At 41.7% G+C, this 14,126-nt stretch overlaps 1 protein-coding gene across 1 annotated transcript; it reads right to left on the bottom strand.

The window, feature by feature from the left end:
- Nucleotides 1–285: 285 nt before the first annotated feature.
- FUNDC1 (FUN14 domain containing 1) lies at nt 286–13,595 on the bottom strand. The gene is made up of 5 exons (XM_089665170.1): nt 13,479–13,595; nt 8,648–8,804; nt 6,214–6,289; nt 2,398–2,526; nt 286–920 (listed from the first exon to the last, which is right to left on the bottom strand). The coding sequence occupies exons 1-5, from the start codon at nt 13,492–13,494 to the stop codon at nt 843–845; spliced, it is 456 nt and encodes a 151-aa protein (XP_089521296.1). The 5' UTR covers nt 13,495–13,595; the 3' UTR covers nt 286–842.
- Nucleotides 13,596–14,126: the final 531 nt, after the last annotated feature.

Raw genomic sequence — 14,126 nt, 5'->3', positions numbered from 1 at the left:
AACACCGATCCCAGCTGCAGCTGTCCCCTTGGTCACAGGAATACAGAATGAGCTGCACCCTGTAATCCATAGAAGTACAGCCAAAATAGTTTTAGCTCTACTTCTCCTTTAAATGCAGATCAGACCACATTTAGAAATCATTCATGCAAAGATCTAGAAAATATCTAGTGGTTAAACTTTTCCTCATGATGTGTACACTTTTATTTGTTTTGTGTTTGTACAGGTGCTTTTTTCTGATTTATTCCACTTAGAGGGCATAGTGTGACAAATAAATCCTACATAAAATAACGTATTATTATTTTTATTTTTTTCAACTTCTATCGAGTCTACCGGTGTAGAATTAGCTATTGCACAAGTGAATTTTTTTCTTTGTGAGATTAACATTCACTGACGGGCCTTTGATTGCCAATTACAGTACATTGTTTTGGCACTAGTCAGAAAAATACACACCATTAAATAAATATAAAAAGTAGATGTATGAGTTAACACTTACGGACATTTGTAGACCTATCATGATGACAGCCTTGGTAAAACCACAAAACAAGAAATAAGTCCACAAGTATGCTTTTGTTCTCAACTAATATCAGTAGACAAACAGCAATACAAGTAATGATCTAGTATAAAGAATAACAGTTCAATCCATAGATGATGGTGCAGACTATACCATGACATCTTTGCAAGCACTCCCTATAGATAAGCGTTTTTAAGAAAACCCGCTCTAGAGAAAAAACAAAACAAGGCATCTTTGTTAGCAGACAGGTATTTTCCATCATCTTGGTTTTCACTTCCACTCAGATTCCAGCTTGTGAGACAAGTCACTGCTTCTGCTTCACTGTCATTTCTTAAGAGGCAAGACCCAATAAGAAACCTCCAAGAAATCCACCAGATACGACAATGTTCTGCTTAATAAAGTCAGTTGACTGCAAAACAAATACAAACAATGGTCAATTCACTGGGCCTAAAAAGAACTGTTACACAAAATCACACATTTGCATTGTTGTGTTACCATAACATAGGATTTTCCTTTGAAAATAAACAATATCTGAATAGAAAAAATTACAAGAAAATTGAGGGAGGTGTCTAAACATCAAATAACTGTCGGCAGATAACAGAGAAGATCTGAAGTAAACTGTCTCTGTAGACAAAAGTTGGACATGTTGATTCCCCTGAAAAGTAATGTGACCAACAATTACATTAAAGAAAAACTTTTACGAGAGAAACAAGAAGCCTATCGATTGTTGACCTGCACTGCTGAAGTAATAAATACTCAGAGTGGGCAGATAAAGAATGTCTATATTTCCCTTAAAATATAACTTTACCTAAAATAAAAAAAAAGTAATGCAGAAGATACATGCTATGTCTCTACTGAATTAAGGGCACTTACCTGACTGTACGCATACTAGGAATTTCAACAATGCTGAGATGACTGAAGTCCCCACGCATGTGTGGGAGTGACATAATCTCAGCCTGACCAGGGATCGATACCCGGAAGCTGAAGCTGCCAGACTTAAGGGGGTTTATTTACTAAACCTGGTTGACTCAGACTCTTGTCCACTTCTGCATAAAAACCAATCAGCTTCCAGGTTTTATTGCTGAAGCTTAACTGAACATGCTAAGGTTAGAAGCTGATTGGCTACCATGCACAGGTGCCCAAGATTCTGAGTCAACCAGGTTTAGTAAATAAACCCCAAGATGTCAGAGGCCAGTGGGGAGAAGGCAGGTATAGCCCTGCTTTAATTTCTCTTACTTTTTTTGACCTGCATACTTACCCCATACCAAAAAGTGCCAAAGACAGAGGTTTTGCATAAACAGCAGGCCACCAGCAGTTAGAGAAGGAGGCCATTATCAGTAGCAGCAATATTTATTTCATGACAGATTAAATTCACACAATATTGTGCATATCTCAACACACACAACTTTGTTACAAGTTCCAGCATGTTCAAATTAAAATGTTAAATGAGAGGATTCATTTGAATTACAATATTGTCACAGGAATCTGCTGCAAAGTTTCCTACTTAGAGATTTCTGAGAGTAACATCACTTCCTGTTGCAGCCTGACAACACTAAGACACTGTCTTGTAATTACCAGTAGCATGGTAAGCCTGCCTCCTTCACTTAGCTATTGGGATGCCTATCTGATACGCAGCAAAATGGCCAGCTGACACAGCAAGCTGACAACAGCCTACAACATGAAGTGCTGTTAATGACAGGTCCTCCAAGAAAGAGACTGCAGTATAGCTTTACAAAAATTACTTGCTTAAAAAACTGTATACAGTGGTACTAGGAATAATGCCAGTTTGAATTTTTTTGCAGCAATTTTTTTTTTCTATGAGGTAAAGAAACATAATAGGCTAAATCATAATGTGCTTTAAAACAGAACACAGCAACTCATCTTACCTCTTCAATTAAAGTGTGGATTTCTGGTACAGATTTATTTGCCTGTTTCTTTATCTTCCTCTTAGCCGTGTTAACATCCTTTTCTACCCTTTTCCAGTCTATCTGTATATAACCCCCATGGCTTGCAATCTAGAAGAACAAAGAATTTACTTAGTGACAATAAACACAAATTTTTTCCAGTTACTAAACAACACAACCATAACAGTACCATATTGTTCTGGATAAAATTTAACCGCCGCCCGCCCGCCATATAGTAATATGACGGACACAAGGTGGTTCTCTCGTTCTGGGAGAACATCATATGATGTCCTCCCATTCTAACCGCGCATGTGCAGCTCCCGGAGCGAGCAGCACGGTGATCGGCGGTGCACTGCGTCCCTCGGACACAGCGGATCACCGATCCACGGAAAGAGCCAAAGATGTCGGCTCGGTCATGTGATCAGCTGTGTCTAATCACAGCTGACCACATGTAAACAGAGAAATGCCGGTTATTGGCATTTCTCTCCCCATGAGCTGTCACACTGTGTGCCCTGATGATCTGTGTAGCCCCAGCAGCGCCACCTGTCAGTGTCCATCAGTGCTCATCCATGCCACCTGCCAGTGCCCATCAGTGCCACATTTCAGTGCCTGTCAGTGCCACATCAATGCCATATATCAGTGTCCATCTGAGCTGCCTTTCAGTGTCGTCAGTCAATGCCACCTATCAATGCCAGTCAGTGCCACCTATCAGTGCTGCCAACCAGTGCCACCTATCAGTACCAGTCAGTGCCGCCTGTCAGTGCCGTTTATCAGTGTGCATCAGTGCCGCCTAACAGCGCCAGTCAGTGCCGCCTAACAGTGCCAGTCAGTGCCACCTATCAGAGCCATATATGAGTGCTGCCTTTCAGTGCCACCTACCAGTGCCACCTATCAGTGTCCATCAGTGCAGCCTACCAGTGCCCATCACTGCAGCCTCATTAGCGCACATCAGTGAAGGAGAAAAATCACTTATTTACAAAATTTTGTAACAAAAACTAAGAAAAAACGTTTTTTTTTTCCAACACTTTCAGAGGTTTTTGGTTTAAGAAAAAATAAAAAAACCAGAGGTGATTAAATACCACCAAAATAAAGCTCTGTCACAAAAAAATGATAAAAATGTCATATGGGTACAGTGTTGCATAACTGTGCAATTGTCATTCAAAGTGCAACAGCGCTGAAAGCTGGAAATTGGCCTGGGCAGGAAGGGGGTATAAGTGCCCTGTAGGCTGGTGGTTAAAGAGATTAAAGTTAACTTGTCTTTAAAGCGATGCATTTGCCCATTTAGGAAAAAGCAAAGATTGATTTAGTTCCTGTCTCTCCAAATCACTTAGACTAACTTTGACACTTTCCCCTACTGTCCCATGTCTTTGCAGTCATATCCCTATATAATCTGTGTGAAATGGTGTTGAAGCTTACACATACAGTTGCAAGAAAAAGTATGTGAACCCCTTGGGATTACATGGAGTTTTGCATGAATTGGGCATAAAATGTGCTCTGAACGTCATCTAAGTCACAACAATAGAAGAACACAGTCTGCTGAACATAATACTACACAAACATTAGATGTTGCCATGGTTTAATTGCACATAACATGTAAACATTCACAGTGCAGGGAGGAAAAAGTATATGAGGCCCTAGCTTAATGACTTCTCCCAGAGCTAATTGGAGCCAGGAGTGAGCCAACCTTGACTCCAATCAGTGTGATGATATTGGATGTGTTGCTGACAGCTGTCCTGCCCTTAAAAACACACACACCTGTTTTGGGTTTACTAGTTTCAAGAAGCACTGTCTGATGTGAACCATGCCTCGCAGAATAGAGCTCTCAGAAGACCTACGATCAAGAATTGTTGACTTGCATGAAGCTGGAAAGGGTTACAAAAGTATCTCCAAAAGCCTTGATGTTCATGTGTCCACGGTAAGACAGACTGTCTACAAATGGAGAAAGTTTAGCACTGTTGCTACTCTCCCTAGGCGTGGTCATCCTGTAAAAATGACTGCAAGAGCACAGCGCAGAATGCTCCATGAGGTAAAGAAGAATCCCAGAGTGTCAGCTAAAGACCTACAGAAATCTCTGGAACATGCTAACATTTTTGTTGACACATCTACAATAAGGAAAACATTAAACAAGAATGGAGTACATGGGAGGACACCACGGAGGAAGCCATTGCTGTCCAAAAAGAATATTGCAGCACGTTTGAAGTTTGCAAAAGAGCACCTGGATGTTCCACAGCACTACTGGCAAAATATACTGTGGACAGATGAAACCAAGATTGAGTTGTTTGGGAAGAACACACAACACTATGTGTGGAGAAAAAAAGGCACAGCACACCAACATCAAAACCTCATTCCCACTGTAAAACATGGTGGAGGGAGCATCATGGTTTGGGGCTGCTTTGCTGCCTCAGGGCCTGGACGGATTGTTGTCATTGATGGGAAAATGAATTCCAGAGTTTATCAAGACAATTTGCAGGAAAACGTGCGACCATCTGTCCGCCAACTGAAGCTCCGCAGAGGATGGGTGATGCAACAGGACAATGACCCAAAGCATACAAGTAATTCAACAAAACAATGGCTTCAACAGCACAGAATAAGCCTTCTGGAGTGGCCCAGTCAGAGTCCTGACCTCAACCCGATTGAAATGCTGTGGCATGACCTTAAGAGAGCGATTCACACCAGACATCCCAAGAATATTGCTACACTGAAACAGTTTTGTGAAGAGGAGTGGTCCAAAATTACTCCAGATCGTTGTGCAGGTCTGATCTGCAACTACAGGAAACGTTTGGTTGAGGTTATTGCTGCCAAAGGAGGGTCAACCAGTTATTAAGTCCAAAGGTTCACATACTTTTTCCTCCCTGCACTGTGAATGTTTACATGTTATGTGCAATTAAACCATGGCAACATCTAATGTTTGTGTAGTATTATGTTCAGCAGACTGTGTTCTTCTATTGTTGTGACTTAGATGACGTTCAGAGCACATTTTATGCCCAATTCATGCAAAACTCCATGTAATCCCAAGGGGTTCACATACTTTTTCTTGCAACTGTAGTTCATGATGTTGCCCCGTGACAGTGTTTGGACCTGGCTGAACAGCATAAAGGGAGGAGGACACATGCTCCTCCATACTCAGAAGCCCTGGGTATTTTGAATTGATTCCAGTAAGTAAAGGAATGGTTGGTGAGGCTGTACGCACGCACGCACACGCCTTAACTAATCCTGTCCTCTGCCTTGATGCCCTCTGCTGCAGCAGATTTTAGGTAAGCAGTATGCAAAACCTTATGGCTGAAACCTGCACAATGTAATGTACTGCTCCTACATAAAAGCATTTGAGCCTTCTGCTTTCTTAGGCACCAACAATTGCATTTTGGGATGGCAGGATAGGTGTCACAGCTTTCTTCCTTATCCAAAATGTTTGATTTGTTTTTTACGATAACTGTGCCGAGTTAGCAAATGAGAGCAGAAAAAAGTTAACTTAAGTGGCTGATGCTTGTGGAATAGCTCAAAGGCCTGCTATAAACAGTAGTAGTGTGGAAGGGGATGGCCGCTGATACTTGTTTTTAACAGGTCTACTTTAAATCATTTTGTGTTAGCCCACATACTGTAACTCTGCTATCTACTCAGTTTCACCCTCTCTGATCCTCAGTTTCAGTTTGTTTGAGGCCGTCAATGCAATATTCCACGTTTGGACTAGCATGTTTTTTTTACAGAGGCAGGAAAGGGTTTTTTTTGCTGACAGCATTTAATTATCTAATGAAGCAATGGATATTCTGAGGCAGCTATTTCTAGGTAACAGTTCACTACCTGAAGAAGAAGAAAGCCACCACCAACTGCCGTTGCAGCAAGCTTTCCAACTTTCTGGAACAAAAAGCCTGCACACCTGTAAAAGAAAACAAATTTGGTTACGATTCTTTTTTTTTTATAATATTCATGTTGCAAGGAAATGGGTGTCCTATCAACCATATTTTAATAAAACCGTATGATTTTTCTGTGTATATAGATAGCTAAGGCTTTCACCGTGAAAAATAAAACGTTATATTTGCAAAAGACAATGGCCATAAGACCTACTTTTAATGCCCTTTTTCTGCATCATGGTGGTTGCTGAGGGCTAGAGTTGATCAACATATTTGACATCAACTCAAGACACTTCTGAGATCATTCTGAATTTATGGCAGGTGCATTTTACCTGCAGTTGTCCTCCTCATGACCTGCTTCAGGATGCGTTTGCATTCCTGTAGACTTGTATTGGGAAAGCAGCACCTCTAAAGCAAACTAAACCCCTGTCAACACTGGCCCTAATGGTGAAAAAATGTTAATATTTTAATGGTTTTTTTTTAATGCTGTGGAATGAAGAAAATGAGTTATTCTGCCTGCTAGCCATTTCTTTTTTCTAGATAAGTAAAATGTACAGTGGGGATCGAAAGTTTGGGCACCCCAGCTAAAAATTTGTATTAATGTGCATAAAGAAGCCAAGGAAAGATGGAAAAATCTCCAAAAGGCATCAAATTAGAGATTAGACATTCTTATAAAATGTCAACAAAAGTTATATTTTATTTCCATCATTTACACTTTCAAAATAACAGAAAACAAAAAAATGGCGTCTGCAAAAGTTTGGGCACCCTGCAGAGTTAATATCTTGTACTGCCCCCTTTGGCAAGTATCACAGCTTGTAAACGCTTTTTGTAGCCAGCCAAGAGTCTTTCAATTCTTGTTTGAGGTATCTTTGCCCATTCTTCCTTACAAAAGTCCTCCAGTTCTTTGAGATTTCTGGGCTGTCTGTCACGCACTGCTCTTTTAAGGTCTATCCATAGATTTTCAATTATATTGAGGTCAGGAGATTGTGAAGGCCATGGCAAAACCTTCAGTTTACGCCTCTTGATGTAATCCCCCGTGGATTTCGAGGTGTGTTTAGGATCATTATCCATTTGTAGAAGCCATCCTCTCTTTAACTTCAGCTTTTTCACAGATGGCATCAAGTTACCATCCAAAATTTGCTGAAATTTTATTGAATCCATTTTTCCTTCTACTCGTGAGATGTTCCCTGTGCCACTGGCTGCAACACAACCCCAAAGCATGATTGATCCAACCCCATGCTTAACAGTTGGACAGAGGTTCTTTTCATTAAATTCTGTGCCCCTTCTTCTCCAAACGTACCTTTGCTCATTCCGGCCAAAAAGTTCAATTTTAACCTCATCGGTCCACAGATGCATGTTTCCAAAATGCATCAGGCTTGTCTATATGTTCATTTGTAAAGTTCAAACGATGATTTTTGTGGTGAGGACGTAGAAGAGGTTTTCTTCTGATGACTCTTCCATGAAGACCATATTTGTACAAGTATCTCTTTATAGTGGAATAGTGTACCACAACTCCAGTGTCTGCCAGATCTTTCTGGAGGGATCGTGCAGTCAAACGTGGGTTTTGAATTGTTTTTCTCACAATCCTGCGAGCTGTTCTGTCTGATATTTTTCTTGGTCTTCCAGATCTTGCTTTAACTTCCACTGTTCCTGATGACTGCCATTTCTTAATTACATTCCGAACAGAGGATATTGACATCTGAAAATGCTTTGCCATCTTCTTATAGCCTTCTCCAGCTTTGTGAGCGTCAACTATTTTCAGTTTCAGTTTTCTAGACAACTGCTTAGAAGAACCCATGGTGCTGATTGTTGGGGCAAGGTCAGATGAGTCTGGGCATTTAAAACCTTTAAGATTGACATAACCTGGTCTTCCCAGACGATGATTGAGAACAATCCATGACACTGGCAGGTCTCATCTTTGCAAAGGGGACAGTGCATGCTATAAATTCTGCAGGGTGCCCAAACTTTTGCAGACGCCATTTTTTTGTTTTCTGTTATTTTGAAAGTGTAAATGATGGAAATAAAATCTAACTTTTGTTGATATATTATAAGAATGTCTAATCTGTAATTTGATGCCTTTCGGAGATTTTTCCATCTTTCCTTGGCTTCTTTATGCACATTAATACAAATTTTTAGCAGGGGTGCCCAAACTTTCGATCCCCACTGTATATACTTTTAACTTTCTGGTAACTAACTGGACAGTAGAAATTCAGGCCAAAAATTATAATTACCGTACATAAGCATTATGTGACTGTTCAGTTTTTAAAAGTTGAATATGCAATTTATTTTTTTTTTAATAAAATCAGCTTTGTACAAAAACAGTCTTGTCATACCTTTATGAGAATCCTTAATAAATAATTTGAATAAAATCAGTGTAACCTTACCAGCCCGTTACTCCACCCATTACGATCTGAGTAGCTACAGAATACTTTTCTGTAAGGGGCCCAGAATTTCGTCCAAAGACTCGACTCCACCAATGGTGTCGTCTAGCATATTCTGTGAGATCCAATACTTCATAAGATTCATCATCGCTGCTCGGTTCTTAAAAAGATACACATTAAACTATTATCACACAATTAAAAATGATTTAATATAAATATTCAGCTAAAGTTATGGCTAGCCAAATACTGGTAGCCAGGTTGATTACCGAGACTAGGAAGCTGCAGTTTATAGACCAGCACTACAAAAGTTTGGACAACAGTGTGTTAGGAAGGTAAACATAATATGCAAGTTACGGATGCCTCTATAGTTTCACTGTAAGGGTCCCTTCACACAGGCGATCTGATAAGGTCCTGATCAGAGGTCCATGCAGCCCTAAGGACCAGTGGATGTAAACAGACTTGTGTCTGTTTACACCCACTTACCTCTGGGCTCAATCAGGCCCGCTAAGAAAATGAAGGACTGTGTCCTCTTCTGTTTGGGCGGACCGGATCGGAGGGAGCCAGGTGTAAATGGACAGTGGAGTCCATTTACGCCCGGCCACCCATAGAGAAGAGGGGGGGTCTGTCTGTGCAAGTGAGATAACTGACAGAGCTGCAAACACTGGCGGTAAAGAGCCTGAGTGTGCAAGCTCAGTTATGGCTCTAGCAGAAAGAACTTGGCTGGGTAGCAGAGTGGTGCGAGAGTGTCTGAAACACCTCCTAGGCAATAAGTCTGCCTAGGAAACATCAGATGCTCTACCACCACAACAAAACCTCGCCACTGTACCGATCAGGCTCTCTCCTTCTAGTGCTTGGGGCTCTGCCAATTATTTCCCTGAGCCTGTCAGTCCAGGTTACACAAGCAGAGGTCTCGTGCTTGCAGCTCTCCACAGACATCTGTCATCATGCCTGACACTGGAGGCACTGCATGCCGGACAGGAACAGCCAAAGGGCTTGAATTGGCCTGGAGCTGTAAAATGCTCTAGAAGAAAAAAAAAAAAAAAAAAAAGATTTACTTAAGTGGGGTACACACTATGTACTAAAATCCCCTACGAGGAACGATTGTTCTATTTTCGTATAGTGTATACACAGCTTTGGACATACGATTCAGACTTTCCAAACAAAAATTTCTAAAGGGACAAACACTAAAATTTTCTTGTAGGTTAACAGAACTAACCATTTTTGTTTGATTCCTATTGTTTTTGTATGTGAAAAATCAGATATTAAAGACTGCGCATGATCTGAAACAAACAATAATAATCTACGATACAATGTTTCTACATAAAACAAACAAAAAAAAAAGCATTTGTTGTTCCAGAATTTACATACAATTACTACCATTCTCTGGCTTTTCTCAATGTTTCATAGCAAGTCGAACCAGATGATTGTTTGCCCGATTTTCTAGATTTCCAGTTTATCCAGCTTTACCTGATCCTCCACTTTTACCCGCAGCTTCTTTTCCCCCATACTTCAGCAGTCTAGGGTACTGGTGTCATCAAGACCAAAGCAGAGTCCATAGCCCTGCACTGGACATGATGACGCCAGGGGACAGTACACCGCCAAAGTGTTGGGGGCAACTCCTGCTTGGAGAGCAGAGTATCAGGTAAGTAAAACTATTTTCTTCTCTTCTAGCCAAAATTAGCTATTAACACGTGCATTGCAGGCACAGCCTCTGTAAGGGGTCATTTTGGATTCTCCAGTAGTTAAACCAGTTTGGCTCCAAAACGATTTTTTTTCATTTTTCCCATGTAAAAATCTCAATTTGTGGCAATAAAATTACCTAAACCGCCAGAACATTATATATTTTCTGAAAGCAGACCTGTAGCATAAAAAGGTGATAGTTGCAAATATTTATGTCACATAATATTTGCGCAATTGTTTATTGAATGCAGATTTTCAGGAAAAAATATAATAAAATTAATTTTAGTGTAAAAACACACAATAAAATACCCATTTTTGGTTAAAATATAAAACATGAGGTTGAATTAAGTAAAGAAATACCAAACATTCCAAGTCTTAAAATTATGTGTGCTCGTGATATCGCCAAAAACTACGGTGCCCAAAAATCACCATAGGTGATGCTTTAAAAGTGTTTACTAGGAGCTCCTGTGCTAGAATTATTGTTCTCACTCTGGCGTTCGCGGCGATATGTCACACGTGTTGCGTGACCGCATTTACATATGCGTGCACGCATTGGGCTTGTGTTTGTGCAAGTGTGCGGGGCAACGGGGGTTATAGACAATTTTATTTTAATATATTTTATTATGATTTTTAAAATGTTTTTCTTTTTATTTATTTCTACCTGATTGCTATCACAGGGGGTTAAATAAACCCCTATGAGATAGCATTGGACAGGTATTCTTTATGGAGACACCAGAGATTTAATAGACTGCAATAGATGGCTACTGCAGCCATCAGCTTGTGATTAAAGGTTCACTCTTTGGACATTTGAGCTAACCTGGTTAAAGAGATTATAAAGGCTGCAGCTTTTTTTTAACTTCTGCTTGCAGCTCCCCTCCCCCCTCTACCTACCTGAGCCTGATCTCAATCCAGCGTTTGTGAACAAGAGCAGAGTCTCTCTCCCTTCTCATTGGCTCAGAGATAGCAAGCAGGAGCCACTGTCTCCCACTGTAGTCAATCACAGCCAGTGAGGAGTGAGGTGGGGGCAGGGGCAAGCCATGCTCTGTGTGTCAATAGACACACAAAGCGCAGCTCAGGTGGGAGCCTGCAAGAGTGCCTCATACAAAGCAGCTTGCTAAGGGCACTTGGCCAGGAGGAAGAGCCAGTGGGAGACCCCAAAAGAGAAGGATCAGGGCTGCTCTGTGTAAATTCATTGTACAGAGCAGGTAAGTATGGCATGTTTGTTATTTTTAACCACTTGCCCTCCTCCCTATAACAGAAATACTGCTACAGAGTGGCAGGACTGCGCAAAATCATGTATATATACATGATTTGCATTTCCGGGTAGGGGGCAGGCGCAGCTGTTGGCAGCTACAGATGTCAATCCCCAGGTCCCGGCCGGCACTCGGCGATTGTCAGGGAAAGCCAACAGGGGAGAGACTTGTGTGCATCTCTCTACACAGCAGAGATACAAAACAGCATGCCTCCCTAGTAAAACCCAACACACAGTAAACCACACACAGCACAGAGTTAACCCTTTGATCGCCCCAGATGTTAACCCCGGTCATTAGTACAGTGTTAGTGCTTACAGCCGCTCATTGTATTAGTGTCACTGGGGATGTCAGTGACAGTTACTCAGTTCCCCCCCAGTGTCAGAATGCCCGCCGCAGTTTTACTATACGTCACTGATCGCCGCCATTACTAGTATAAAAAAAAAAAAATTCCAGTATATATACCGACATTTGTAGACGCTATAACTTCACGTAAACCAAATTAATTTACACATATTGGGATTTTTTTTTTAGCAAAGACATGTAGCAAAATAAATTTTGGCCTAAATTTATGACGAAATTTGATTTTTTAAATTGTTTTTTACTGCATATGTTTTATAGCTAAGTCAAAAATATTGTTTTTTTTCCAAAATTGTCAGTAATTTTGTTTATAGCGCAAAAACTAAAAACTGCATGGCTGATCACATACCACCAAAACAAAGCTCCATTTGTGGGGAAAAAAGAACACAAATTTCATTTATGTAAAGCTTTGCATGACCGTGCAATTGTCAGTTAAAGTAACAAAGTGCTGTATTACAAAAAATGGCCTGATCAGGAAACAGGGAGGGGGGGGTGGATCCTCTGGAGGTTAAAGTGGAGTTCCACTCACCTGTCAAAAAATAAAAGTCAGCAGCTACAAAAACTGTAGCTGCTGACTTCTAAAAAACAGCCACTTACCTGTCCCTCATTCCCGTGGTGTCCCCGCAGCCCGTTTCACTGGCTGTCCTGTATTCCAGGAGGCTGGCATCTTCAGTATGGGCACCCGGCTGTGACAGCTTACGGCTTCACAGCCGGGTACCCACTGCACATGCTCGAGTAGCACTGCCCTTCATGAATGGTCCTGTAGTCTTCTGGGACCTGTCACATGTCCCAAAAGACTACAGGGAGGAAGGACACCTTCGGCTTCTGATCGCCTAGGCCAGGGGTAGGCAACCTGCGGCTCTCCAGCTGTTGCAGGACTACAAGTTCCATCATGCCTCTGCAAGTCATAGCTGTAACTGTCAATTTGCAATGTTTCATGGGAAATGTAGTTCCACAACAGTTAGAGAGCCGCAGGTTGCCTACCACTGGCCTAGGCGATCTGATCGGAAATGGGAGTGGGTACCTGTCAAATTCGAGTACCCGCTCCCCACCCCCAAAGGTGCCAATCCTTAATGGGGAGCAGTCCCTAAAGCAGAACTTCCCCTTTTGGGTGGAGCTCCGCTTTAAGTGGTTAGGTAATGCTGATTTCCAGCCTAGCATTGTGCCTGGGGGGTCAGTGTATTGACCTCCTATTCTTCTTTCACTTTCAGTCCAACTGTCCACAGAGCTCAGTAGAGGAATTCCTCACGATTAGCAGGTTTTATTCTCATAGACTAGCATAAAAAGGGACCAAGCCAACTAAGATATGAGGTCTTCCTAAGAGAATTCCTATCACCAGAACCCAGCAGCCTCTGTATGTACCTAGCGTACCTATGGGACCTGAACAGGCTCCCCCATGCAGTCCCCCTCAATCTAGAAGTTCCGAACACAATGTGACATGAATGAAGCCCCGACATTCATCATGAACACGCACATACGACTCCGTACATCCCGCCCCGCCATGTAAACACACTCCGGATCCCCAATGACCCCTCATCTCCCACCTCTCCTGGCAGCCATGACTCCTCTGGATATTTTGGTGGGTGATGCAATCACGTACAACACACGTACGAGCCGGTGACGTCACATCCCCACACTTCCGCGTTATGCCCCGCCTGCAACCGTTGCGCTGAGGTGATGGTAGCGGGGAGGATGTGAGGGGGAGCTGTGGAAGGGCGATTCTTGGTGTTTGTGGTCATCTTCCTATAGTAACATATTATATAACCTGTAGCGGGTTGTTTTGTTTTCTGGTGTAATGTTTCTTCTGCTTTCACATGAAAATGCAAAATACAGGAGGAAGCTTATTCAAAATGCATTTCCATGAAAGAAATGGCGCCTTATTTGTTTTGTGGAGGTGCGTAGAGCTCCGCTTTGTGTATGAGTGCGTTGCAGCACGCGTGTGTTTTGGAGATGCTTTATGGTGCTATTTATAAGGAATGGAATCGCAGTGCACATATTAACCTCCCTAGCGCTCCGATTATGTCAGTATTTCTGTGCTCAAAGCGGTACATTTTTTTGCATGGAAATATGTCATCTTTTTATTGCAGGCCTGTAATTTTTAGGAATAGCTCACTGAAATCTGTCCGAACAAGAGTCTAGTAAACATCCCGGGTATGATAAAACTTGAAACACGAAATCATGAATTATAAATA

This window comes from Staurois parvus, unplaced genomic scaffold, assembly GCF_062004578.1.
Source record: "Staurois parvus isolate SC_StPar_1 unplaced genomic scaffold, SC_StPar_1.0 ptg002140l, whole genome shotgun sequence".
Taxonomy (NCBI): Eukaryota; Metazoa; Chordata; class Amphibia; order Anura; family Ranidae; genus Staurois; species Staurois parvus.
This window is presented reverse-complemented; position numbering and strand designations above follow the sequence as displayed.